General features: G+C 37.4%; 1 protein-coding gene across 3 annotated transcripts in view; it reads right to left on the reverse strand.

Annotated features, from left to right (window-relative positions):
* Nucleotides 1-964: 964 nt before the first annotated feature.
* The window catches only part of CFAP97 (cilia and flagella associated protein 97), a 40,853-nt gene continuing 14,459 nt past the window's right edge, over nucleotides 965-27,358 (reverse strand). For 2 of the 3 annotated variants that reach the window (XM_068532094.1, XM_068532093.1), the window contains exons 3-5: nucleotides 13,720-13,988; nucleotides 5,867-6,017; nucleotides 966-4,735 (exon numbers count right to left, since the gene is read on the reverse strand). In XM_068532094.1, coding sequence (XP_068388195.1) covers nucleotides 4,608-4,735; nucleotides 5,867-6,017; nucleotides 13,720-13,988 — 548 coding nt within the window. In that variant the 3' untranslated portion in view covers nucleotides 966-4,607. Of the gene's footprint in view, nucleotides 4,736-5,866; nucleotides 6,018-13,719; nucleotides 13,989-27,358 lie in introns of all 3 variants that reach the window. The other variant, XM_068532095.1, reaches the window with a different exon arrangement.

A 27,358-nucleotide genomic window follows, 5' to 3' on the forward strand; every position in this document is an offset into this window, starting at 1 on the left:
TTTGCTATAAGCATCCTTTAACTTCCTAGTTGAGAGCTCAAATATACAGCAGAACTACTCAGTGATTTACTCCAAAGGTATTGTTACTTAACCCTCATCCAAAAAATTCCGAAACTAATGTTTTAGCAGCAAGTTTTAAAAAGAGTATTTCTTATCATTCATAATACATATATTACATATGAAATGTTGATGTGAACTTTTTAAAAAACACTGCTTCAAGCTATAAAAGAGTGTCTGTTGTAGCATCATAACAATTTTACAGGACAAATTAGATGATGTGGTTTGAAGAGATGAGGATCAAGAATGTAATTTCTTTTTTTAAATTTATTTTATTTTTGGCTGCGTTGGGTCTTCGTTGCTGTGCGTAGGCTTTCTCTAGTTGATGTAAGCAGGGGCTACTCTTCGTTGTGGTGCGCGGGCTTCTCATTGCGGTGGCTTCTCTCGTTGTGGAGCACGGGCTCTAGGCACGTAGGCTTCAGAAGTTGTGGCACGTGGGCTCAGTAGTTGTGGCACACGGGCTTAGTTGCTCCGCAGCACGTGGGATATTCCCGGACCAGGGCTCGAACCCATGTCTCGTGCACTGGCAGGTGGATTTGTAACCACTGCACCACCAGGAAAGCACAAGAATGTAATTTTTTTTTAATTAATTAATTAATTTATTTTTGGCTGTGTTGGGTCTTCGTTTCTGTGCAAGGGCTTTCTCCAGTTGTGGCGAGCGGGGGCCACTCTTCATCGCGGTGCGCGGGCCTCTCACTGTCGCGACCTCTCCCATTGCAGAGCACAGGCTCCAGACGCGCAGGCTCAGTAGTTGTGGCTCACGGGCCTAGCCGCTCCGCGGCATGTGGGATCTTCCCGGACCGGGACACGAACCCGTGTTCCCTGCACTGGCAGGTGGATTCCTAACCACTGCGCCACCAGGGAAGCCCAAGAATGTAATTTTAAGCAAACACTTTGCCACATAAACGTCATACTTTCAAAGATATAAATATTAATATCCTCTTTCCAATTTCATTCTCGCTAATTCTTAGTCATGTAAGGCACATAAAAGTTATTATTCTAACTTTTAAAATGGGAATAAGAGAGTGCATTTGAGAGACAGACATAGGATCAAAACTCAGTTATGTTTCATTCTTTTCTTTCTTTCTTCACTGTGCCAAGCTAGTTCTTCATGCCTAAAACACATTACAGTGGACTGGAAAATTAAAAACGGATGTTGATTTTTAAGTTTCTTACTATCTTTATTCATAGAAATAAAGTATTCATGAGCATTAAGCACATTTTCTAGGATGGTTTACAATCATTTATAGGTTTAGACTTTGGCATTTAAAATATTAAACATTTTATGAATTTAGTTATTAAAATAGAATAACTTAAACTTGTGTCCCCAGCTTTATATTGGTCATAATCCTTTTCACACTGTGCAGTACTTGAATTTGAAGATGAGAAGTACACAATCATATCCATCCCAATGACTTCTTTTTAAAGTTATCTAGGACATTTTGGACATTTGGGTTAACAAGCTGAAAACCACTGCATTACACTACATTTATAAGCAAACAAGAAAAATTTTATTCGGAGTAGTAGCTAAGAAAGCAGCTTTTTATGGAGATTGAAAAAAGGAAGTAGGGGAAGTATGAGATAATTGCTATCCCTTAGGAAATAACTTTAATAGTTCAAAATCTTTCATAGAATCTTATTAAAAAGGATGTAACATCAGTTTAACATTTGACAGATATGAAAATAACTCTCAGTAAGAACCTTGCCTAGTAATTGTAGATCTTGGATTAGTATAATTTCTAGTTGCACGTGTAAATCTTCAAAATATATATCTTAGGTACAAGTGAACCAAATGTAAAGTAGTGCTAGAGGATCCTTCACTTTTTTTATGTTCTTGAAAATGAAAATAGTATACTTAAAATTCCTTCATAAAAATACCCCTTAAATCATGACATCTTAAAAGCACCTTGACTTATATCAGAGAATATCACATTTTTCAACTCCTATCCCTCTATTTATACTTATCATATAAACGAATCATGACAACAGAATTGTAAATTCCACTTTGAAAAGATGAATATTGTTGCTCTTCCTGACTTTTACTTCAAGTTGAACCCCTGTTATCAGAAATACTTAGATGAACCTCCCCTGTTAACGCAGTAAAAACTAAAGGCATTATATTAGTATCTAAAATCAAAATACAAAGAAAAAAATTTTTTTAATGATCAAAAATAAAGTACAGCTTTACCTATAAAATTATAATTGTATCCTGACATATGGTAGCAAAGACCATACAAAATGTATTCAGAAACTAATGCTATTACATAAAAGGTTTCATACTTTTTTTTCTCTAACAGCTTAAAAATCAATTTAAAAAAATTGGCTAACTCACTATTGAGCAGATATTCAAATGCTGAATTTTAAATTCAACATTATCGCATTGCTCCTTAAAGATAGGTTGTTATACAAACATTAAAAGTGCAATAAGTTAAAAAACAAAACAAAAACCTTGGTTTAGTATAGCTAAAATTTATATATGAAGCAGAGCACTAAGTGATGTAAAAATCTGTTCACCAGGGCTTCCCAGGTGGCGCAGTGGTTGAGAGTCTGCCTGCCAATGCAGGGAACACGGGTTCGAGCCCTGGTCTGGGAAGATCCCACATGCCGCGGAGCGGCTGGGCCCGTGAGCCACAATTACTGAGCCTGCGCGTCTGGAGCCTGTGCTCCACAACAAGAGAGGCCGTGATAGTGAGAGGCCCGCGCACCGCGATGAAGAGTGGCCCCCGCTTGCCACAACTAGAGAAAGCCCTCGCACAGAAACGAAGACCCAACACAGCCATAAATAAATAAAAAAATTTTTTTAAAAATTTTTAAAAAAATTAAAAAAAAAAAAATCTGTTCACCAGAACAGAATATCAGATAGCAGCGAACGAACACTGTAAGCTCAAAGAAAGCAGCAGAAAAATCTCACAGTCAGCTTGTGTTCACATAAATTTTTTAACCCTATTCTTCCCACGTTTCACATGCCCTATCGTAAACAAAATCTATCAATACAAACTAAGACCAAGAAATTCTGAATTGATGTTGAGTAAAATGCAGTTTGGCTTACTGCCGAAGGTATTAAGAAAAGTAAGTTCGGCATGCACGCTACAGAGCTTGAGTTAACCCAGAAAAACAAAGAACAAATCTTACTGTGGTTACAGATCAAAAATTCACACTAAGAAAAAGAAAGATTTGGCATTTAATATAGAAACTTTCCAATACATTTTAAGGTATACAGAAAAGGCCAGTAATGAAAACAGTGACAATTAGGACAGCAGAAGCAACATGACCTAGATATACTTTGTTGTATAAGAGCCTATAGATTGACAGAAAAATATTCTAATTTTAAAAGTCAACTATATTACACCCTACTCGCCATTACTAATTCCATTTAAGATTATTAGGACTTTAAAAGTGGGACAGATAAAAATGATACTTCCAGGGTTCAACACAAATGCCCAAACCAAAACAAAGCAAGAAAGTTAGCTGACATTTAAAGTAGCCTCAACAAACGTGATATTTTTCCCCTTTATCATATTTTTAGTTTTCTTTTTCAGCCCTTAAAAACACTAGCTGGAATTTCTAAAGCTGTGAGACAATGCATTTCTTTCTTTTCTTCTCACTTAAAACAATAAACTCTAAGTATAACACAACTCATTAACAGCATCCCTTAAAACACTGTCCTGACACAACTCAGGATCTGCTTCTTGGCCCTTCAAACTGGTGGTGCTATTTTGCTGATTCAACAGATACTTGTTTTTGCTTATGATGATCTGGTCCTTGGACAAACTATTTACAATGCAGTAGCTCTAAAGAAACCTAATTTCTCAGAATCATTAACTACTTTCCCTGAATATATAAAAACATGAAAGAGGAGCTTCTAAGTTGAGCTTTCTAATACTCACAGTTTGAAATGGTTCAGAATGGTTGATAAAGTGTTTGAGATCTAACTCCGTTCCCTTATACAGAAGTAGTAGGTACCTCTGGTGAATCACAAGGATGGCCCCAGTTCAAGCTTCACTCAATCTGCTCATCAAATCTAAATCAGCTCCACCAATGAAAACAAATTTCAAGATTTGTTTCATAATAACTGTCTTACAATTAAGTTATAAGTCACACTGCCCAAGTTCTGAAGCAAAGAGAAAACAAAGTCAGTCAGGAGCTATGCTCATGGTATAAAGCTTACAAGAAACGAAAAAAACAACACATCAAACAAGAACTATATAGCTAACATCTTGGGTCCAACGTTCAGCGATGCTATCACAACTGTTTTGTCAGTCTGACAGCTGAACCAATTTCTATGTTGAGAAAATACACCGGCATACTACCATTTCTCTGTAAAATACATACAAGTCTCATATAAACTCCTCCTCACAGGAAACACTGATTTTATATTAAGTTGTCTTTTTCAAAACAATTTTGCATCGAATTACAATAAATTACAAGTCACTGTTGTACACCTTAAATTGCTTAAAGCAGTATTTAGATGTTTATACAGAGAATGATAGTAATATACAAGAGCACTTCAGTAAGAATTTGATGATCAATGTTTAAAGTAAAAAGAGTTTTTATAACCAAGCTGTACGGACATTAGGGGGCTTAGGTCTTAGCAACAGGCCACTGGATGTGTCAAAAGCTGATCGCTCACTCTTACAACTGAGACCACTGGTAGCACTGGATGTCCTGGAAGCTCCTCCTGAAAATATATAAAGAATAAGAAAGGATTTGAATTACTTAAACTAAATATATAAATCATCATCTAATAAACTTCCTCTCCTATCTTGAAGCCCAGAATAAAATTTTCTTCCCTATCTCACAGGTGTTTTTAATAGTCTAATTTGATTCTCAACCAGGAATGTACTTCTGAATTCCCCGTGGAACTTAAAAATAGAATAACAAACATGCCCAAACTCTATATTAGGGCATTTTGATTCAATAGATTTGGGGTGGGAATAAATGTTTTTAAAAGCTTCTCAAAGGATTCAAGTGGGAAAAAAATCTCTATGTATAACCATTTATACATTTATTCAACAAATAATTTACTGCTTTCAAGGCATAATACTAAGTGTGAGTAACTGGAATAAGACCCTTTCTTAGTCATGAACTGTGCCAAGGAAATGATGCTTGAGGGATGAGTGAATGGAATTACTAGTCATTTGAGTGTCTAAGATTACAAGCGGTTCCAACTTTCTCTTAGGATTAGCTTCTACAGACTTTATAGTTTTGAACACATACATGAACCAACAGCATAGACTTCTGTAGGGAAAAAGGTCTGGCCTTTCCATGCGTCACACACCCTAGCACTCAGTGGTCACTCCCACCTGCGTTCTCCGGGACACACTACCGGCCAGGCATGTAACAGATCGTATATTAAGCATTAAGAGGGATTAATCTGATGACTACAGATTGCTAATTCTTCTTTTAGTTACCAATGAGGAAGAAAAAGCACATATTAGGGCTGGAAGATACTACTAAAAATTCTTAACTGGCTAAAGAGAATGTTTCAGCAACTTTTAAAGAGCATATCTGTTCATTTCTTCCTTAAATAAACATATTGAAAGTAAAAGTCTCTCCTCCATGATCTAAGAGATAACTGATATTTTCAATTGTTTTATCTCCTGGTTTCCTTCCTATGTTGCCATTGAACACTGTAAATGAAACCTGAAATCAACGAAGTAACACAAATAAAACAAAGCATGCCAGTGAAAAACAACAGATTGCATTCCAGAAGTCAGCATTTTAAAACTCTATCGTAAGAACCGGAGTTATATGTTTTTAAAAGGACAAAAGACACGAACAAGTACAAAATAATTTCGAGTATGCTTACGTAACGGGCTGTACTGGCCAAGAGTGGACCTCGCTCGCCTGGAGGTCAGGGATGAGCTGAGATGACCCATGTTGCGGTGATAATTCATCAGCTGTTCTGAGCGTTTCATACCAACTGTTGGTTTCACGGCTTCAAGCCTTTTCAATAAAGCCTTCATTTAAAGACAACCAATTTAAAAGCCAACGTTAGATAAATAGCAATAGTTCTTTAAAAAGGCGAATACTTTCTAGAACCTGAAATTCACAAAATAAAGTAGAAAAGACTTAAAGTCACTGTGAAAAAATATTTCAAATAATGTACTTTCAGGAAAATCCAAGGGTTTTCACCTATCCTATGGCTAACCAAAACCGCTATGATTTTAACAATCGACTGTAGGCACATCTCTCTTCTTTGTCGGGTTACAATCTTAGAAAAGGTGCTGTAAGCTGAAATACATTAAACCTGATTTTCTCATAGAAATGACATAACGGGAGCAATAACGCTAAGAGCCCAGTGTTCAACCGTAGAAATGACTGTGAACATCGCTAAGCTACTATAAGTTCTATCTATATATGCGCACAGAGCAGTGACTGCCAACCTGTTTACTTTCCAGTGGTGCCTCAGGGCTCCTAGGACGTTGAGGAAAGGCCAAGTGGGCCGCCCTCTCAGGTCTCCCACTCCTAACTTCTACCAGCCCAACGATGCTTTCTGTATTGTCTGTTTTATATATTGAAGATTCTGCATAAAATTGTTTGGAAAAAAAAAGTTTTTGCTCTTAAGAAGTTTGAAATCAACTATATAGAACATAAAGCTTTTTAAAGATTGTATAAACCAACTAGCCAAGGCAAGATAGTATCCAGTAGCGTGGTATGTGCATTAATAACGATTCTGTAACAGAGGCTAATGTGTAATGTCCCTAATTTTATTCATAATCCTTCCTTCACAAATCAGAAGGTGAAAGAGTTTCTTTTGTTTGATTTTCACAGGCTTCGGTGAGAAAGGAATGTTTCAGGAGACCAAATGGATTGGGGAACTGATCCATGGTTGTGTTTCATTATTTTCTTTATTGACTTAAACTTTCTCTGTAGCAAGCTGATCTTTATTTGAGAAGAGAATGCTGTCCTGCACTAGGATTCACATTATAAAGTTAGCCTCAGGAGTTTAGTCACAGGACAAGTTTTCTCTGGACAATCTTTTTCCTTCTCCCTCAACTTAGTTTTTTCTTTGTATTGTGGTATAATCCACATAAGATTTACCATTCTAACCATTTTTAAGCCTACAGTTCACCACCACCAACCGTCTCCAGAACTTGTTCTCAACTGTTATCAGCCCCCTCCTGCCCTGCTATTCTGAGGCTCCATTATCAGTGTTCCTGTGCGATTCCAGAGAAGCCAAAATGTTCAGGGAAGAGCTATCGAGGAAAGGAGAGCAAGGGCTGTAGGATGAAAGGAGCTTGCAGACGAACGGCAGAGGCGCGGGACACAGGAAGAAGCAGCTGGACCCACCCAGAGGACTCAGCCTGCCAGCTCACCTTCCTGCATGAAATGCCCTTCTTCAGTTCTGAGCCTTCAAAAGCTAGAAAAGAGTCAGCTCCTCAGTGAAGTCTTACACAATTAGAGTAACGGTTCTCTTTGCTGAGTTCAGAGTCAGGATTTATCTGTGGTTCCACCTGACTATAAAGTCTACGGTCTTTCCATCATAACATGCTGCCCTTCTCTCTTTGTAGACAGAGAACCTGTACAATTTAGGTGCCAAGACCTACCAACTAATATATCTCCTCCACCTGCAGTTTATAACTGAGTAAGAAACTTGCTGGATATCACATCATCAATGTGTTTTACTGGGTAGAGAACCATTCGCTGTTTTATCTGATTATCCTATTAACTACCCATTGAGCTGTGCACGGTGGAATGGACAGCACAGAAAACTTGGTATTTTCAGTTACCTACTAATTTTGTTTTTTTGCTGGTAGAAGTCTCAATGTTTTTTAGATAAACTGCTAAGTCCCTAAATTTATTCATTTGGTTGTATGTATATTTTTCTTTTACAAACTTTAAGAGAATTGCAATGCTTATTTATCAGATATAAAACATATAAAGTAATGTGATCAAAATCAATTTTGAAATAAGTTAACAATAAGGCAAAAAGTAAACCCATTCTGTAATGCTGATATGTCACTTATCAAGTTTACATGCAGAAACCTGGGGAAATAAGAGAGCAATGATTTGGTTCAGCTATCCAGATCACACGGAACCGTGCCAGGTATCTGTGTGCGACATGAACACAACAAGCTCAGCAAAAGCTAAAGGGATGATTTCATATACAAACAGCTCTTACTTGTAGAAACAATATACTGATAAAAAGATGAAGGATTACAGTAGAAACCCTAAAGTCAAAAGTATATACATTTCAATCTAGTCATCAATTTACAACTCCTGAGTAAGACTTAAAAATGATAGCTCAAAATACTGTAACACTTGTAATTGAGTGATAAAAAAATATAAGTTTTCTAGCCAGAAAGACCTGGATTTAAACCTTTGCTCTGCCATTGATTGTGTGACCTTGGTCAAACGACTTAATAGTGATATTAACAATGAAATAAAACTCAAAGAGTCAGTTTAGGGTACTAAGTGAGATAATGCATATAAAATGCTCAGAACAGTGCCTGGCATATAGTAAGGACTTATTAAATATTAATTGCTATCCTTAGCACTGCTTTGATTATTTTCTAGTTGTTTGACACACTCTAGTATTATCTTCATAGCTAAGTTATATATTAAATGACAGGGCAGTATTTTATATTTTTTCTTTTTTTTTTTTTTTCCCACACACACACACTGTATTTTATTTTTACAAGAGATAAATAGACTGACACCAAGCATTGTACATGGATGACCACAACAAAAGCAACGATGATTGCAATTACCAAACATGAAACACACTCATACTATGTCATAATATTGACATTCAGTCCAGTAATCCTCCACTGTAACAGCTCCTTTACTTTGCAGTGAAAATTGATTTGTATATTCTTTGCCTCTGAGTCCTTGTGGGATTTTTTTTTTTTTAAATTCAGACAGAAAGTCACAAAAATTATACTCATCCATTCCAGTTTCTTACATAGCTCATAGCAGACATTAAACAAATATCTGTTTAATGGATTGAAAAATGTAAGAATGGTTACTTATATTCCCATTTATGGTTTACAAAATCTTAGAACTGCTACTCAAATCAGATTCTAATAATGAATCCAAACAGTTTGTTCAAATATCTCTGTTCTATGTAGGAAGTATCACTCTTTTTCGAAAGAAAATTAACCCAGCCTGAATCCTGTCTTCTGAGGTAGAAAGGTTAAAACGAATGAATGGACAAACAGTGAGTTAATGATTTCTGCAGCTGTCGGCAGAGGAGAGTTGCTTTTATTGTTTCTAAAGTGAAAAAGCAAAGACCCCAAAGGACATTAAAGAGTAACAAGTGTCCTACAGTCTGGGACAATCAGGACTGTTCTACATATTTGTCTATAGCTGGAGTCGTATTCAGTTATCATTAGCTTGCTTTCTTCTATGGAAGGAGATAATAGACAATAAGCAGAGGAGGAAGACCAGAGTGAGTGAACTGTAAATTATTTCAAGACCTTGGAACAAAGGTACTGACTAATCCACAGATGATACTCATACTTGGTATGAGATTTGCTATAAACCTTCATCTTTGTGACAACATGTCACTCTCTCTCTAATAGTTTTCACATCTATCTAAAATTACCTCCCTAAACCAGCAGACAAAGAACAGAAGAGGGAAGAAGGATTTTATTGCTCATTTAATGTTTCTAAGACTGGTTTGAATTTTATAAATTTACATTGGGTTGGCCAAAAAGTTTGTTCGGGTTGTCTGTGTTACGAAAGCCCGAACAAACTTTTTGGCCAACCCCACACATGCATTACTTTTACTTTAAAAATATTTTAACACAGTAACTCCTGAGTGGAAAGATTATGGTTTACTTTATTCAATTACTCCTCTCCCCACCCCCTTTTCACAGCTCAGGAAACTGACATACATACATTTAAGAGCATGAAATAGCCTCATTACTTTTAGAGTAAGGTGAAACTATAAGTATCCTCACTGACCCCTTCTCCTTCTGCTAAAGTTATTCTTGCACTCTTTCATGAAAACAGAATTCATATTATGTCCAAATGAATATAAAGAGACATGGTTTAACAAGAATATTTCAAAATTCATGAATTAAAAAGTTTGTTCCCTTTTGAAATAATGAAGTTCTAATATAATTGAGTCTATATGTAGCAAGCACGCCCTCTACTGGATAGAGGGCTCTCCTTTTCTACCTCTTCTGCACAGCACTACTTTGTCTCAAGTCTAACAGCTCTGGAATACTAAGGAACTAATTTGAGAGTACTGGAACAGAACTGCTTTAGTCATCATGCCTGTTAGCCACCTGAACTGGCCTCTATCATTGGAGATGGAGCAAATGAAGGATTATAAATCATGAAAATTATAAAGTAATGGACCCTGCTTGTGCAGTACACCTGACACAAAAGTGCTGTGTGAGCATGTCTGTACCCATGCACGTGTGTTTTGACTACGAACAGTTTAGCAAACAGGTTAAAAGTATATCATCTCACACTGAGGAACTATTAGAGCCAATGTGGCTCTAAATAGGGATTTGGTAGGTGGCTGCTTATATAATAAATATACAAAAAGTGATGGTTTACAAAAGTAACCAATTAGAAAATGTAATGAAAAATTTCATGGCACTAGCATAAAAATATATAGTTTTAAAGAAAACTATAAAACCTTACTAAGGTAGAGTATAAGAAGGCTTGAGTAAATGGAAAGACATACCATATTTCTAGATAGGAAGGTAATATTTTAAGAGTGCCAAACACTCTGCAATTAAAATGTAAAGTCAACACAATTCCAACAAAAATTTAATAAAAAAACTTTTTATAAAGAAAAAAATCAGTTATTATGAAGAATAAACACAAAGGAATAGCCAAGAAAAAATTTTAAAAGGTATAGAATTAGTTTTATTTTGGTATAGACGATGAAGAGTTAAGCATAAATCTGGAAGATTACTTTTCCTTACAATAACGTAATGATATTTTATAATAAATTATGTTTATTTTCCTGTTTAGCTTTAAGCTACTTTTTCCACTTCTTATGAATTAAGCTTTTGTTTCAGAGCTGCACTGCCCAAGGCCACAAGCCACATGTAGCTACAGAGCATTTAAAACGTGGCTAGTCCAAATTGAGATGTGCTCTAAGTATAAAATATACAACAGATTTCAAAGACTTAGTACCAAAAAAAGGTAAAACATCAATTTTTTATATTGATTACATGTTAAAATGTAATATTTTTGATTTAGTCAGTTAAAATATTATAGCAGAATGATTTCACCTGTTTCTTTGACCTTTCTAATGTGGCTACTAGAAAAATTTAAATTGTACATGTGGTTCACATTATATTCTACTGTCCTAGAGTATAACAAATAAGACCTTACTATGAAATGGAGAAAAATATTGCTCACATATACATATTACTAAGCATACAAAGTAAAAAGAATAAAATAGTGGTAATTTTCCACTGTTTATTAAAACAGCTGAGATGTACAATTGATATGGCAGACGATAAAAGCTGTAAACAGAAGCTGCTTAACGGTTTTCATCCTGTTCGTACTAGTAAAGCCACTAGCCATTATGGCTTCAGCTTCTCAAAAGTAAACCCAAGTTCCTCAAAAAGATAAACACAGAATTACCATATGACCCAGCAATTCCACTCTTAGGTATGCACCCAAAGGAACTGAAAGCAGGGACCTGAACAGATACTTGTAGTCAGTGTGCCGTGCAGCATTACTCACAATAGCCAAAATGTGGAAACAACCCAAGCGTCCACCATCAGATGAATGGGGAATCAAAATGCGGCACATACATATACGGAATATTATTCAGCCACAAAAAGGAATGAAGTTCTGATACAGGCTACAACATGGATGAACCTCGAAAACATGCTAATAAGCGAAATAAGCCAGACACAAAATGACAAATATTCTATTATTCCACTTATATGAAATATCTAGAATAGGCAACTTTATAGACAGAAGGTAGATTAGAGGTTACCAAGGGCTGAGGAGAAGGGAGAACAGAGTGTTACTGTTTGGTACAGAGTTTCTGTATGGAGTGATCAAAAAAGTTTTGGAAATAAGTAGTAGTGATGGTTGCACAACATTGTGAATGTAATTAATGCCACTGAATCAATCACTTAAAAACAAAATGGCAAATTTTATGTTACGTATATTTTACTACAACTATTTTACTACAACTTATGAATTGTACACTTTAAATGAGTATGGTATGTGAATCATATCTCAAAAAAGCTGTTTAAAAAAAGTAACCCCAAAGCTAGGTAACCGGGACATGATTCTGCCACCTGCTAGCTGTTTAACCTTAAGGAAGTCCCTGCGCCCTACTCAGTGTCTCATTTTCTCCTCCACAACAACAGTAACTCTGTCGTTAGGTTGCTACGAGGATTAAATGACCTAAAATTGTAAAACAGTATGCACTATGCAACTGCCTGTTAAATAAACAAAACAGACTCCAGAGCCATGTGGGAGAGTGAAAATAAGGTAAAACCAGATGTTCGTGACACACACTAATTCCAAATTTTCTTAAATCATGAATGAATCTTGAAACTGCCAGAGTGACATGCAGGAAGTTATGTAGCTCACTACCCACCAACCTCACTTCAACTTGTTTTGTTGTTACCTACTTCCTGCCACATTCAGGGTGACTCTCCTGAAGGGCCCAAGAGTTTACTATTTTTGTAAATATACCAACCCAGCTGGCCAACTCCTGGTGCTAGTGATGGTGACAAAGAAATTCACAAGAGTTGTTACTCTTGCAAGTTCAGGTTAAGTACATAGTTAAACAGAACTGTACTGATGATGAAACATAATGAGGGTGAATTCTGTGAATTATTCTAGTAATTTTAATAATAGCTTTACCAATTATTTTAGCTCCGAATGTATGTGCTCATTAAGGGTCTAATTTTAGTTTAAGATGCTACCTGGGTTTAAAATCTTGGCTTAGCCACTTCCTTACCAGCTCCTTGTCCATGGGTTAATTATTTAACCCTTTTAGGTCTCAATTATTCCATTTGTAAGATGTGGATAAAAATAAAGTACCTACCTGAAAGAATTATTGTCAGGATTCAATAAGCTAATATTTAGAAGACACTTAGAACAATGCCCAGCATTAAAGAGCTCAATAAATATGAGCAATTACTATGAATTGCATTTTATAAAGAAAATGATATGCTATGAATAAATAGTTTTTAATGTGAAGATTTTCAACAGTTTCCATATGTATTCCTTAGGACATCAAAGGGTACTTACATGGTTTTTAACAGTCAATGTCTTTCATACATTCAAGCAGCAGGGCAACAAATTTGACCTCTCTGAGAATGTATTTATTATTTAAAATAAATGATATATAAATTATTTTAGCTTTCGAGGATAGAATGAAGTGAAATAGATTTAGCTCTCCAGAAGAGAGATGTATCTCACCCTTGGACACCATTTCCTATACTACTATAGTGATTTCACAGATATAGTCAAATAAATAATGGAGCTTTCAGTATTTTCATTTAATATTCCCTTAAAATATAGTTTCCTGGATAAAAAAGCACACATTGTACCTTCCAGGCTCATAGCTCATCATGTATTTCAGGCTATACATATCTATTCCTACTTTTATATAATTTAAGTTAGAAAATTTCGCTGTATTGGGTTTCCTGAAAGTTGGGCTAACAAATCAGTACAAATGCATTTTCTCTGATGACTAAAAAAATCTCAGTTACTTACCAAATTTTCTCTTTCAATCCTTTGTTGTTCTCTCTGTCTGTTGAGAGCACTATGATATAACTTAGGGGGAGGACCAGTCGATCTTCTTGGAATCGTACTTTTGCTTCCTGGTTTTTCAGCCTGTCTCGACAGTTCCTTCAAAAGCCTCTGATTTTCCCGATCAATCTGTCTCACCTCCTCTCTTGTGAAAGAGTAGTTTTTCCTGGGTGCTACTGAAGGCTGATCAAAGTGATGTTTTTGTGGTCCCTTTTTATCTAATTGCAGAAAAGCTACAGAAGTGAGCAAAAAAGGGGAAAATGGCTAAAGAAAGTAGCACAGAAATATGATAGTATATGCTTTAGCTCCTATAAATGGAAACTACATTAATTCATGAAAAGGGATGTATGAAATAATGCCAATGACATCCAGGCTACAGTTGGGTAGAAAAAAATTCAGAGGCAGCTTAGAGTTTTATGCTCGTTGGTTTCTTTGGGAATAAAATGCTAACATAAAACCATGAAAATATTTTAATGAGAAATGTACATGGCACTGGTTGTATGCTGCCGGTATAATTTATGGAAAATGCCTTTGTCACATTCATTTTATGTTCTCCTAAGGCAGTTTAAAAGTTAGAAACCTCTGGTGGAGTGCACTGACACAATACTTAGTTGAGATGGTTTTTGTTGGTTGGAGGGTATACTTCAAAAAATAAAATGTCCTCAGCAATGCAAACAACGGCCAGAAAATGGCAAAAGCAAACACAGAATATTCTGAAACCTTCAACTTAACCTGAAAATATTTTACTACACAAGATTTATGATCTTAATATTGGCATTAAAACAAATACTTGTATTATAAAAGTCAAACTTTTATTCCTGACTAAGCAAAAGCCAAATAAATACATTATATAAAAGGAGTTTTTAACAAAGAAAAATATTTTGCATACTATGATTATCAAATGAAACTTTTATCAACATGCTAAATTCTTATATTTTCATTATTATAACAATATTCAGTAAGTCACAATTATTACTAAACATTTGTCAGAAGTTTCTAAAAATATTAAGCTGGCTCAGTGTTTTGGCTTAAGTCTGTGCTAAAAATGAATACATTATATCAGATTAACAGAATGGTACATTTGTTTTAACAATATTTTTTTAGAGTAACCATTATTTGTTTTTATTAGAGCATACCTTTATGTAAGCTCTTTTACTTCCTTAGTATTTTATGCTGTTAAAAGCACAGTGCAAAGGCAAAGAGGCATTTTAAACTCCATTTAAAAATGTGACTGGTGCAAAAAAGTTAAATCCTTTGAGCAAATTCACAAAAACTAAATCTACCTCCCAACGCTTAAACTGAACACTATCAAAGATTACAGAAACTTTAAAAAAAAAGATTAACAGTGGTTTCCTGACAGGAAAAATTAGGAAATCAGTGGTTGATAATTTGTTGAAAACCATACCACACTAATGACAAAACCTGAATAGGAACCCATTTAGAAAGATATACATGGGGTTCAAGATGGCGGAGTAGAAGGATGTGCCCTCACTCCCTCTTGCGAGAGCACTGGAATCACAACTGACTGCTGAACAATCATCAACAGGAAGACACTGGAACTCAACAAAAAAGATACCCCACATCCAAAGACAAACGAGAAGCTGCAATGAGATGGTAGGAGGGCCGCAATCACAATCAAATCAAATCAAATCAAATCCCATAACCGCTGGGTGGGTGACTCACAAACTGCAGAACAATTATACCGCAGAAGTCCACCCACTGGAGTGAAGGTTCTGAGCCCCACGTCAGGCTTCCCAACCCAACCCGCAGGTCTGGCAACAGGAGGAGGAATTCCCAGAGAATCAGACTGTGAAGGCTAGCGGGATTTGATTGCAGGACTTCAACAGGACTGGGGGAAACAGAGACTCCACTCGTGGAGGGCACACACAATGTAGTGTGCACATCAGGACCCAGGGAGAAGGAGCAGTGACCCCACTAGAGACTGAGAAAGACCTACCTGCTAGTGTTGGAGGGTCTCCTGCAGAGGCAGGGGTGGCTGTGGCTCACCATGGGGACAAGGACACTGGCAACAGAAGTTCTGGGAAGTACTCCTTGGTGTGAGCCCTCCCAGAGTCTGCCATTAGCCCCACCAAAGAGCCCATAGGCTCCAGGGCTGGGTCGCCTCAGGCCAAACAACCAACAGGGAGGGAACCCAGCCCCACCCATCAGCAGACAAGCAGATTAAAGTTTTACTGAGCTCTGCCCACCAGAGCAACACCCAGCTCTACCCACCACCAGTCCCTCCCATCAGGAAACTTGCCCAATCCTCTTAGACAGACTCATCCACCAGAGGGCAGACAGCAGGAGCAACAAGAACTACAATCCTGCAGCCTGTGGAACGAAAACTACTTCACAGAAAGATAGACAAAGTGAAAAGGCAGAGGACTATGCACCAGATGAAGGAACAAGATAAAACCCCAGAAAATCAACTAAATGAAGTTGCGATAGGCAACTTTCCAGAAAAAGGATTCAGAATGATGATAGTGAAGATGATCCAGGACCTCAGAAAAAGAATGGAGGCAAAGATCAAAAAGATTCAAGAAATGTTTAACAAAGACCCAGAAGAATTAAAGAACAAACACCTAGAAGAATTAAAGAACAAACAGAGATGAACAATACAATAACTGAAATGAAAAATACACTAAAAGGAATCAATAGCAGAATAACTGAGGCAGAAGAACAGATAAGTGACCTGGAAGACAGAATGGTGGAAATCACTGCTGCAGAACAGAATAGAGAAAAAAGAATGAAAAGAAATGAAGACAGCCTAAGAGACCTCTGGGACAACATTAAACGCAACAACATTCTCACTAGAGGGGTCCCAGAAGGAGAAGAGAGAGAGAAAGGACCCGAGAAAATAGGTGAAGAGATTATAGTTGAAAATTTTCCTCACATGGGAAAGGAAATAGCCACCCAAGTCCAGGAAGCGCAGAGAGTCCCAGGCAGGATAAACCCAAGGAGAAACATGCCGAGACACACAGTAAGCAAACTGACAAAAGTTAAAGACAAAGCAAAATTATTAAAAGCAACAAGGGAAAAATGACAAATAACATACAAGGGAACTCTCATAAGGTTAACAGCTGATTTCTCAGCAGAAACTCTACAAGCCAGAAGGGAGTGGCATGATATATTTAAAGAGGTGAAAGGGAAGAACCTACAACCAACAATACTCTACCCGGCAAGGATCTCATTCAGATTTGATGGAGAAATCAAAAGCTTTACAAACAAGCAAAAGCTAAGAGGACTCAGCACCACCAAACCAGCTCTACAACAAATGCTAAAGGAACTTCTCTAAGCGGGAAACACAAGAGGAGAAAAGGACCTACAAAAACAAACACAAAACAATTCAGAAAATGGTCACAGGAACATACATATCAATAATTAATTACCTTAAATGTGAATGGATTAAATGCTCCAACCAAAAGACACAGGCTCGCTGAATGGATACAAAAACAAGACCAGTATATATGCTGGCTACAAGAGACCCACTTCAGACCTAGGGACACATACAGACTGAAAGTAAGGGGATGGAAAAAGATATTCCATACAAGTGGAAATCAAAAGAAAGCTGGAGTAGCAATACTCATATCAGATAAAATAGACTTTAAAATAAAGAATGTTACAAGAGACAAGGAAGGACACTACATAATCATCAAGGGATCAATCCAAGAATATATAAAAATTATAAATATATATGCACCCAACACAGGGGCACCTCAATAAATAAGGCAAATGCTAACAACTATAAAAGAGGAAATTGACAGTAATGCAATAATAGTGGGGGACTTTAACACCTCACTTATACCAATGGACAGATCATCCAGACAGAAAATTAATAAGGAAACAAAAGCTTTAAATGACACCATACACCAGATAGATTTAATTGATATTTATAGGACATTCCATCCAAAAACAGCAGATTACACGTTCTTCTCAAGTGCACAAGGAACATTCTCCAGGATAGATCACATCTTGGGTCATAAATCAAGCCTCGGGAAATTTAAGAAAACTAAAATCATAGCAAGCATCTTTTCCGACCACAACGCTATAAGATTAGAAATCAATTACAGGGAAAAAAATGTAAAAAACACAAACACGTGGAGGCTAAACATTACTAAATAACCAAGAGATCACTGAAGAAATCAAAGAGGAAATCAAAAAATACCTAGAGACAAATGACAACAAAAACACAACCATCCAAAACCTACGGGATGCAGAAAAAGCAGTTCTAAGAGGGAAGTTAATAGCAATACAAGCCTACCTCAAGAAACAAGAAAAATCTCAAATAAACCATCTAACCTTACACCTAAAGGAACTATAGAAAGAAGAACAAACAAAACCCAAAGATAGTAGAGGGAAAGAAATCATAAAGATCAGAGCAGAAATAAATGAAACAGAAACACAGAAAACAATAGGAAAGGTCAATAAAACCAGAAGGTGGTTCTTTGAGAAGATAAAAAAAATGGATAAACCTTTAGCCAGACTCATCAAGAAAAGATTCAAGGGAGAGGACTCAAATCAATAAAATCAGGGCTTCCCTGGTGGCACAGTGGTTAAGAATCCACCTGCCAATGCATGGGACACGGGTTCGATCCCTGGTCCGGGAAGATCCCACATGCCGCAGAGCAACTAAGCCCATGCGCCGCAACTACTGAACCTGCGCTCTAGAGCCCACAAGCCACAACTACTGCAGCCCGTGTGCCTAGAGTCCGTGCTCGGCAAAGAGAGGAGCCACCGCAGTGAGAAGCCTGCACACCGCAACGAAGAGTAGCCCCTGCTCACCGCAACTAGAGAAAGCCCATGCGCAGCAACAGAGACCCAATGCAGCCTGTCCCTGGCCTCCAGCCCCTGGGAGCAGCTGGGAGGGGGTCCCTGGATCTTCCCTACCCCTCCCATATCTTTCTGTTCATTGTCACTCCAGCTGGCTGTATTGCTTTTTAATATTGCACCAAAGGTTTTTTAAATAAAATTAAAAAAGAAAAAGAGAGAAGAAAAACAAAACAAAAAAAGCTTTACAGACAAGCAAAAGCTAAGAGAATTCAGCTTTTTTTGTTTTTTGTTTTTAGATTTATTCACACTTTATTTTAACATAAATTCTTTGATCTGGGGGTCAGACATAATTTTTCATTTCAGCAGGACTTTCACATGATTACAGTCACAAAATTGGCACACTATATTAAAAAACTAAATCAGAGCTAGACAAAGCATGCAGCTTTATGCCAATTTAAATCTCATCATGCACCACCCCTCATACATGATCTTGGAAGAACTGGCTGCGAGCTTACTAAAATATTAACCAGAGAATGTCTGAGGTCACAGTTGATTGTTTACAAAATAAAACCTATTTTTCTAGTGCTACTCGTTTTGTTATAGAAAAACGTTACAAATAAAAATTAGTGCTATTCAAGGTGTTCATTTCAAAGTCACATATGATACACAGGTCCAAGCCATTTTTTCCTCTCATATAAAGATATCACAATACACAATGTGGAGACTGAATTACTGAAATACAAAGCATCATAAGAGACTACTACAAGCAACTCTATGCCAATAAAATGGACAACCTGGAAGAAATGGACAAATTCTTAGAAAGGTATAACCTTCCAAGACTGTACCAGGAAGAAAGAGAAAATATGAACAGACCAATCACAAGCAATTAAATTGAAGCTGTGATTAAAAATCTTCCAATAAACAAAAGTCCAGGACCAGATAGCTTTACAGGTGAATTCTATCAAACATTTAGAGAAGAGCTAACACCCATCCTTCTCAAACTCTTCCAAGAAACTGCAGAAGAAGGAACACTCTCAAACTCATTCTACGAGGCCACCATCACCTTGATACCAAAACCAGACAAAGACACTACAAAAAAAGAAAATTACAGACCAATATCACTGATGAATATAGATGCACAAATCCTCAACAAAATACTAGCAAACAGAATCCAACAACACATTAAAAGGATCATACACCATGATCAAGTGGGATTTATCCCAGGGATGCAAGGATTCTTCAATATATGCAAATCAATCAATGTGATACACCATATTAATGAATTGAAGAATAAAAACCACATGATCATCTCAATAGATGCAGAAAAAGCTTTTGACAAAATTCAACACCCATTTATGATAAAAATTCTCTAGAAAATGGGCACAGAGGGAACCTACCTCAACATAATAAAGGCCATATACGACAAACCCACAGAAAACATCATTCTCAATGGTGAAAATCTGAAAGCATTTCCTCTAAGATCAGGAACGAGACAAGGATGTCCACTCTCACCACTATTATTCAACATAGGTTTGGAAGTCCTAGCCATGGCAATCAGAGAAGAAAAAGAAATAAAAGGAATCCAAACTGGAAAAGAAGAAGTAAAACTGTCACTGTTTGCAGATGACATGATACTATACATAGAGAATCCTAAAGATGCCACCAAAAAACTACTAGAGCTAATCAATGAATTTGGTAAAGTTGCAGGATACAAAATTAATGCACAGAAATCTCTTGCATTCCTACACACTAACAATGAAAAATCAGAAAGAGAAAGTAAGGAAACAATCCCATTCACCATTGCAACAAAAAGAATAAAATACCTAGGAATAAACCTACCTAAGGAGGTAAAAGACCTGTACTCAGAAAACTGTAAGTCACTGATGAAAGAAATCAAAGTTGACACACACAGATGGAGAGAAATACCATGTTCTAGGATTGGAAGAATCAATATTGTGAAAATGACTATACTACCCAAAGCAATCTACAGATTTAATGGAATCCCCATCAAATTACCAATGGCATTTTTTTTTACAGAACTAGAAAAAAAAATCTTAAAATTTGTATGGAGACACAAAAGACCTCGAATAGCCAAAGCAATCTTGAGGGAAAAAAAATGGAGCTGGAGGAATCAGACTCCCTGACTTCAGACTATACGACAAAGCTACAGTAATCAAGACAATATGGTACTGGCACAAAAACAGAAATATAGATCAATGGAACAGGATAGAAAGCCCAGAGATAAACCCACGCACCCATGGTCAACTAGGAGGCAAGGATATACAAGGGAGAAAAGACAGTCTCTTCAATAAGCGGTGCTGGGAAAACTGGACAGCTACATGTAAAAGAATGAAATTAGAACACTCCCTAATACCATACTCAAAAATAAACTCAAAATGGATTAAAGACCTAAATGTAAGACCGGACACTAAAAAGATGAAAAGACAACCCTCAGAATGGGAGAAAATATTTGCAAACGAATCAACAGACAAAGGATTAATCTCCAAAATATATAAACAGCTCATGAAGCTCAATATTAAAAAAACAAACAACCCAATCAAAAAATGGGCAGAAGACCTAAATAGACATTTCTCCAAAGAAGACATACAGATGGCCAAGAGGCCCATGAAAAGATGCTCAACATCATTAATTATTAGATAAATGCAAATCAAAACTACAATGAGGTATCACCTCACATCGGTTAGAATGGGCATCACCAGAAAATCTACAAACAACAAATGCTGGAGAGGGTGTGGAGAAAAGGGAACCCTCTTGCACTATTGGTGGGAATGTAAATTGATACAGCCACTATGGAGAACCGTATGGAGGTTCCTTAAAAAACTAAAAATAGAATTACCATATGACCCAGCAATCCCACTACTGGGTATACACCCAGAGAAAACCATACTTCAAAAAGACACATGCACCCCAATGTCCACTGCAGCACTATTTACAATAGCCAGGTCATGGTAGCAACCTAAATGCCCTTTGACAGATGAATGGAGAAAGAAGATGTGGTATGTATATACAATGGAATATTACTCAGCCATAAAAAGGAACGAAATTGGGTCATTTGTAGAGACGTGGATGGACCTAGAGACTGTCATACAGAGTGAAGTAAGTCAGAAAGAGAAAAACAAATATCATATATTAATGCATATATGTGGAATCTAGAAAAATGGTACAGATGAACCGGTCTTCAAGGCAGAAATAGAGACACAGATGTAGAGAACAAATGTATGGACACCAAAGGGGGAAAGTGGGGGGCGTTGGGGGGGGGAATGAACTGGGAGATTGGGATTGACATGTATACACTAATATGTATAAATTAGATAACTAATGAGGACCTGCTGTATAAAAAATAAATAAAATAAAAAGATATATTTGTACTATATATAATTGAAGTATCTTCTTCCAAGAAATATCCATTTTTTAGAATTTAATAAGGTTTCTAGATTAATTTAGCCATTTATGAGAGCCTTTAAAATTAAATTCTAGAGGGAATTAAAAGTAAGCTATTTTCCTAATGTCATTTAAAAAAAGGTTTTAAAAGTAAAAGAAGGAAATAGCTAAAAAATAAAGGAAGAATTTCAGTCTAATTCATTTAAAAAGATAGCATTCTAACTCTCCTTGATGGAAAAGTATATGTTGGATGTTATTTACTGACACCAGGCATCACTAGCACATTTTTCTAAAGTGGCTGCTATGTGCTTTAGTACAAAGCAACCTCCAATATATAATCCATTGACTTTCCAATTAAGATCTAAAAAAAGTTAATTTGAATAAACTTTCAGGGATACAAACATATTTATATAAATTGTACATATTTAAAGTCACACATTTAAGAAATATTGCTTTTTCCTAATTTTCTTTAATGAAACAATTTTGCTCAAACTCTTTACAGTATTTCAATATGTCCATCATAGCTAGAGCCACTTCTTGACTCATCTAACACCATTTACTGGAAGTACCAGCTTAACTTGCACCTAAGCTAACTGAGATACAGACAGCATTTAAAAATTCTATGTGTAATGCTATTAATGGAAAATTTATCCCAAGCCATATTAAGTCCTTATTCACATAATATTAGTCCTTAAAAAAAAATCCATCCTGTAGGCATATTCATGATCCCTATTTAAAAAAACCAATGATATTTGCTTTTTAAAATGATTTTTAAAGGTTTAAAAAAAATCCAACTCTTATAACTGAGAGGTGACAATTCAAGGAATAATAACTAAATTTACTAAACTTTTGTCTTCTTTATGAACATCTTGTCAGATGAGAACTTCTGTGACATTCTTCCGGTCTCCTTCCTTTGCATCTCGGCAGGCCTGTGATGGCGTGGACCAACACAATACAGCCCAAGGCTCGGCAAAAATGGAGACAGACACAGGCCACCCCCCCTTATTGGCTGGCCCAGGGGCCCAAGCACAAGGATTCCAGCATCCTGGAAGTATCAATGGTTTATTTTACCACAATAATAAGACAGGATAGAAAGAGATGAACTAGAAAAAGGAATTGGGGGGCTTCCCTAGTGGCACAGTGGTTAAGAATCCTCCTGCCAATGGAGGGGACAAGGGTCCGAGCCCTGGTCCGGGAAGATCCCACATGCCATGGAGCAACTAAGCCCGTGTGCCACCACTACTGAGCCCGTGCTCTAGAGCCTGCGAGCCACAACTACTGAAGCCTGCGAGCCACAACTACTGAAGCCCACACGCCTAGAGCCCGTGCTCCACAACAAGAGAAGCCACCGCAATGAGAAGCCTGCGCATCGCAACGAAGAGTAGCCCCTGCTTGCCTCAAGTAGAGAAAGCCCGCGCGCAGCAACGAAGACCCAACAGAGCGAAAAATAAATAAATAAATACATAAATAAATAAATTAATTTTAAAAAATGGAATTGGTCACTTTTCAAGCAAAATTTAAAGAGAATATAAGAGTCAGGACTTCTGGGGTTCAAAAGTATAACTACTACTTCAGCTTCCTAGTCTCTCCCAGCAGAAGGTTTTCAAAGTACTCGAGCTATAACCGAGGAACCACGCCCGAGGAGCCACAGCTGCACCTGGACTCGATTTAAACCCTGAATCTCCAGGTTGGAGGGATCTTTGGAAAGGGGGAACATATTTTTGCACTGGGGAGGAATGTAAATCAATGTACGGCCAGAGGCTGGACTGAAGAGGTTTTGAAACGTGTCCATGTTATTTGGCACTCCTCCCATTAAGAAGGAGGGTCTATGCCCTGGGAAGGTTTATAACCATTTAAACCAATAGAAAATGGAAGAAATGATGCTATGTGACTTCCGAGGCTAGGTCATAAAAGGTGATGAGGTTTGTGCCTTGTTTCCTGGAACACTGTCCTTGGAGCCCTGAGCCAGCTGCGCTGAGGCTGTGGTATGTGAAGAAGCCAGGCCACGGGGAGAGGCCACACGTGGGTCCTCTGCTCAGCAGTCCTGGTCTTCAAGTCACCCCAAGCCCAGATATCTGACGTGTGAGTAAACCAGCACTCAGATGATTCCAGACCCCCAGCTGTCAAGTCACTCCTGCCTTTGAGTCTCTCCATACCCTAAATGTTGGGGTAATTTGTTATGTAGCAACAGAAACCGATATTTCATCACTTAAAAAAATTTTTTGTGTGATAGACAAACAAAATACCCACGGCCAAGAGCAGTCTACAAGCAGGTAGTTTATTTATTTATTTATTTTTTTGGTCTAACTGATTTGGTCTAACCAACTTCTTCCACAGTGATTATGGCTTTGTCAATTTGATCATCTAGTTCTGTTTTGCTTTTATTATACATTTTAAATCAATGGCTATTAAATCTTTTTAGTATATTTGGTCAGTTTATTAATGTAAAACACTCTTGTCCCTTTCAGTAATTTTCACATCCTGAATTCTATTTTGTGTACGACTAAGATTGATATTTCTATTTTCTCCTTGTTACCTGTTTGGCATATCTTTTTCAAGCCTTTATTTTCATTCCTCCTATGCTATTTTAAATATCTTTGCAGGTTGGATTTGATTAAAAAATTTTAACCCCCTCTGATATTATCTTCTGATAAAACCATTTACTTATATTGTTTGATCTCTTTTCTCACAATTTTATTTCTTTAAAAAATGCTTTTTTTGTTATTTCTTCTTTTTTCCCCATTTTTCCCCCTTTTGGAAGACTGACGATGATAAATTTTTTTTTCTCTAATAGACTACAAATGCTATATTCTAATTCCATTCTTCTAGAATAGAAGTTCTTAAACTTCTTGGTCTCAGGACCCTTTCATTACATCTAAAGATTATTGGGGACCCCAAAGAATGTTTTTGTGGGTTACAGTTATCAATATTTATCATGTTAGAAATTAAAAGGAAAAAAATTTAAAGATATTTATTAATTCGTCTGAAAATAACATTAAACCAGTTATATGTGAACATCACATTTTTATAAAAAAGAAGTTTAGTGACAAGAGTAGCAGAGTTGAACATTTCTGCAAATATTTTAATGCCTGCCTTAATAGAAGACAGCTGGATTCTCATATCTGCTTCTGCACTCACTCTGTTGTGCTGTCATTGTCATGTAGCCCCTGGAAAACTCCACACGTGACAGGAAAAAGTGAAAAGCAAATCATGCCTTCGCTTTACGAGTGAAAATAGTTCTGTCCTTGCAGATCCTCTCTAAAATCGTTGAGCTTGCTCCTTTAACACTGTTTCAGGCATTAGGTTCTTCACGTGAGTCTGGTGCCTCTGTTGATTTGAGCTTTTCTCAAACCTTCGGTAGTATCTGGTGGTGGGCCAAGGGTATCTGAGATTTCCTGCCTGCCCATCTGAACCCTGTCTGCTGCAGCCTGCCAGCAAAGGCAAACAACGTGCTGCCAATGGATGTGCCAGCAGCCACTAGTCCCAGCGTGGGCATCCTCTTTCTTACCGAGGGTAACAGGGTCTGCATCTTCCCCTTGAATACCGTACTGCTTCATTTCCTCCTATGTTGCTATCAGTTTAGCAATAGGTCTGATAGGTTTCTCTGCTCATCAATGCTTCCTTATCCCGTTTCTTTCTCTTATATTAGTTTTTCTTCCCAGGATACACCCTCTAATAATGTATCTAATTATTTCCTACAGAATCTAGGTGGTAAAATCTGAAGTGGTGCATTTCTAAACCCTCTCTGTTTCGCCCTCTGGATTCTTCCTAAACTGACCTCATTTTACCGTTACAAAGGATGAAAGGTACTTTAAAATCTAGTCATGTCAACTTCACTGCTCTCCAAACAGGAGCCATTCATGCCATAAGCCAATGCCTAACTTTGGTTTCCTCCACTACTCCACTTTTTAATGCCCTCTCTGCCTATTCAGGGATAAACAGCCCAAGGCCAAAGAACTAATTCCAATCATACCCTTTCAACATTTGTACAGCAAAGGAAGGCTGGGGATGGGAGTGGGAAGTCCCCCCAAAGTAAGATGTCTAATAATTCTAGTCTCCACTGACTTTCCCTTCTCACATTCTCACAGAACCCCAGAACCCTGAATTTAGAATGGACCTTAGCAACCTATATCAACTACCCTCATCTTACAAATGAAGAAATTGGGGCACAGAAAAGTTACTGCTTGTCTATGGTCATGTGGATGACACCCAGAAGCCTAAAAGTTTCTTTTTTTTAAGTCTTTATTGAATTTGTTATAATATTGTTTCTATTTTATTTATTTTTTAAATTAATTAATTTATTTTTGGCTGCGTTGGGTCTTTGTTGCTGTGCACGGGCTTTCTCTAGTTGCAGCGAGCGGGGGCTACTCTTCGTTGCAGCGCGCGGGCTTCTCATTGCGGGGGCTTCTCTTGTTGCGGAGCACGGGCTCTAGGCGCGCAGGCTTCAGTAGTTGTGGCATGTGGGCTCAGCAGTTGTGGCTCGTGGGCTCTAGAGCGCAGGTTCACTAGTTGTGGCACACGGGCTTAGTTGCTCCGCGGCATGTGGGATCTTCCCAGACCAGGGCTCGAACCCGTGCCCCTGGAATTGGCAGGTGGATTCTTAAGCACCGCACCACCAGGGAAGTCCCTATGTTTTGGTGTTTTTGGCCCCGAGCCATGTGGGATCTTAGCTCCCTGACCAGGGATCGAACCCACACCCCCTGCATTGGAAGGAGAAGTCTTAACCACTGGACCACCAGGGAAGCCCCAGCCTAAAAGGTTCTGATTCTGCTTTCAGAATTTTCTTCACCCCTCTATGTGAGTATTCAAGTTCAACACTGTTTCATTATTCCATGGCCTATAATTGGGACACTTGATTTTATGTTCTTTTATTATTAACTTTCCTTTCACAGGTTTATTATTTTTTAGTTTGAACTCACAAACTTATTAACAAAACATTTTTAAACCCATAAATAATGTTAACACTGTTAGCTAATAGAGGCATCCCTATCTAAAGTCTCGCCCAATATTTGCTGTAATTGCTTGCAAAATTTTTACCTCAGAATTCACCATCTGAACGAATGAAGTGCTCTACTGTAGCTGTACTTGAGCTAGTGAGAATGTTTAAACTGAGAGGATGCAGAGCATGCTGTGTTCCTACTCAGCTGGTCTCTGATAGGATCGCAGGTCCTGCTCATACTTTTTAAAATGTGTTATGCATTATCACTATCATCTTCCTCTCATTAAGTGAATTTAACTTCCCAGGAAGTGGAAAAGGCTGTGAAGAAATTAGGTGAGCCAAGAGGCCTAAAAGGCCCACAGAGTGGGGTAAATGTTGGAAGTAATAAGGCTTATTGAGATATGAGGGCAGAGGGGCATAGCTTGGCCATGCACACATCGCATCTCACATGTCCATGGAAACTGGACATGTGAAAACTTAATGAAAGAAATG

Source organism: Eschrichtius robustus, chromosome 21 (assembly GCF_028021215.1).
Source record: "Eschrichtius robustus isolate mEscRob2 chromosome 21, mEscRob2.pri, whole genome shotgun sequence".
NCBI lineage: Eukaryota > Metazoa > Chordata > Mammalia > Artiodactyla > Eschrichtiidae > Eschrichtius > Eschrichtius robustus.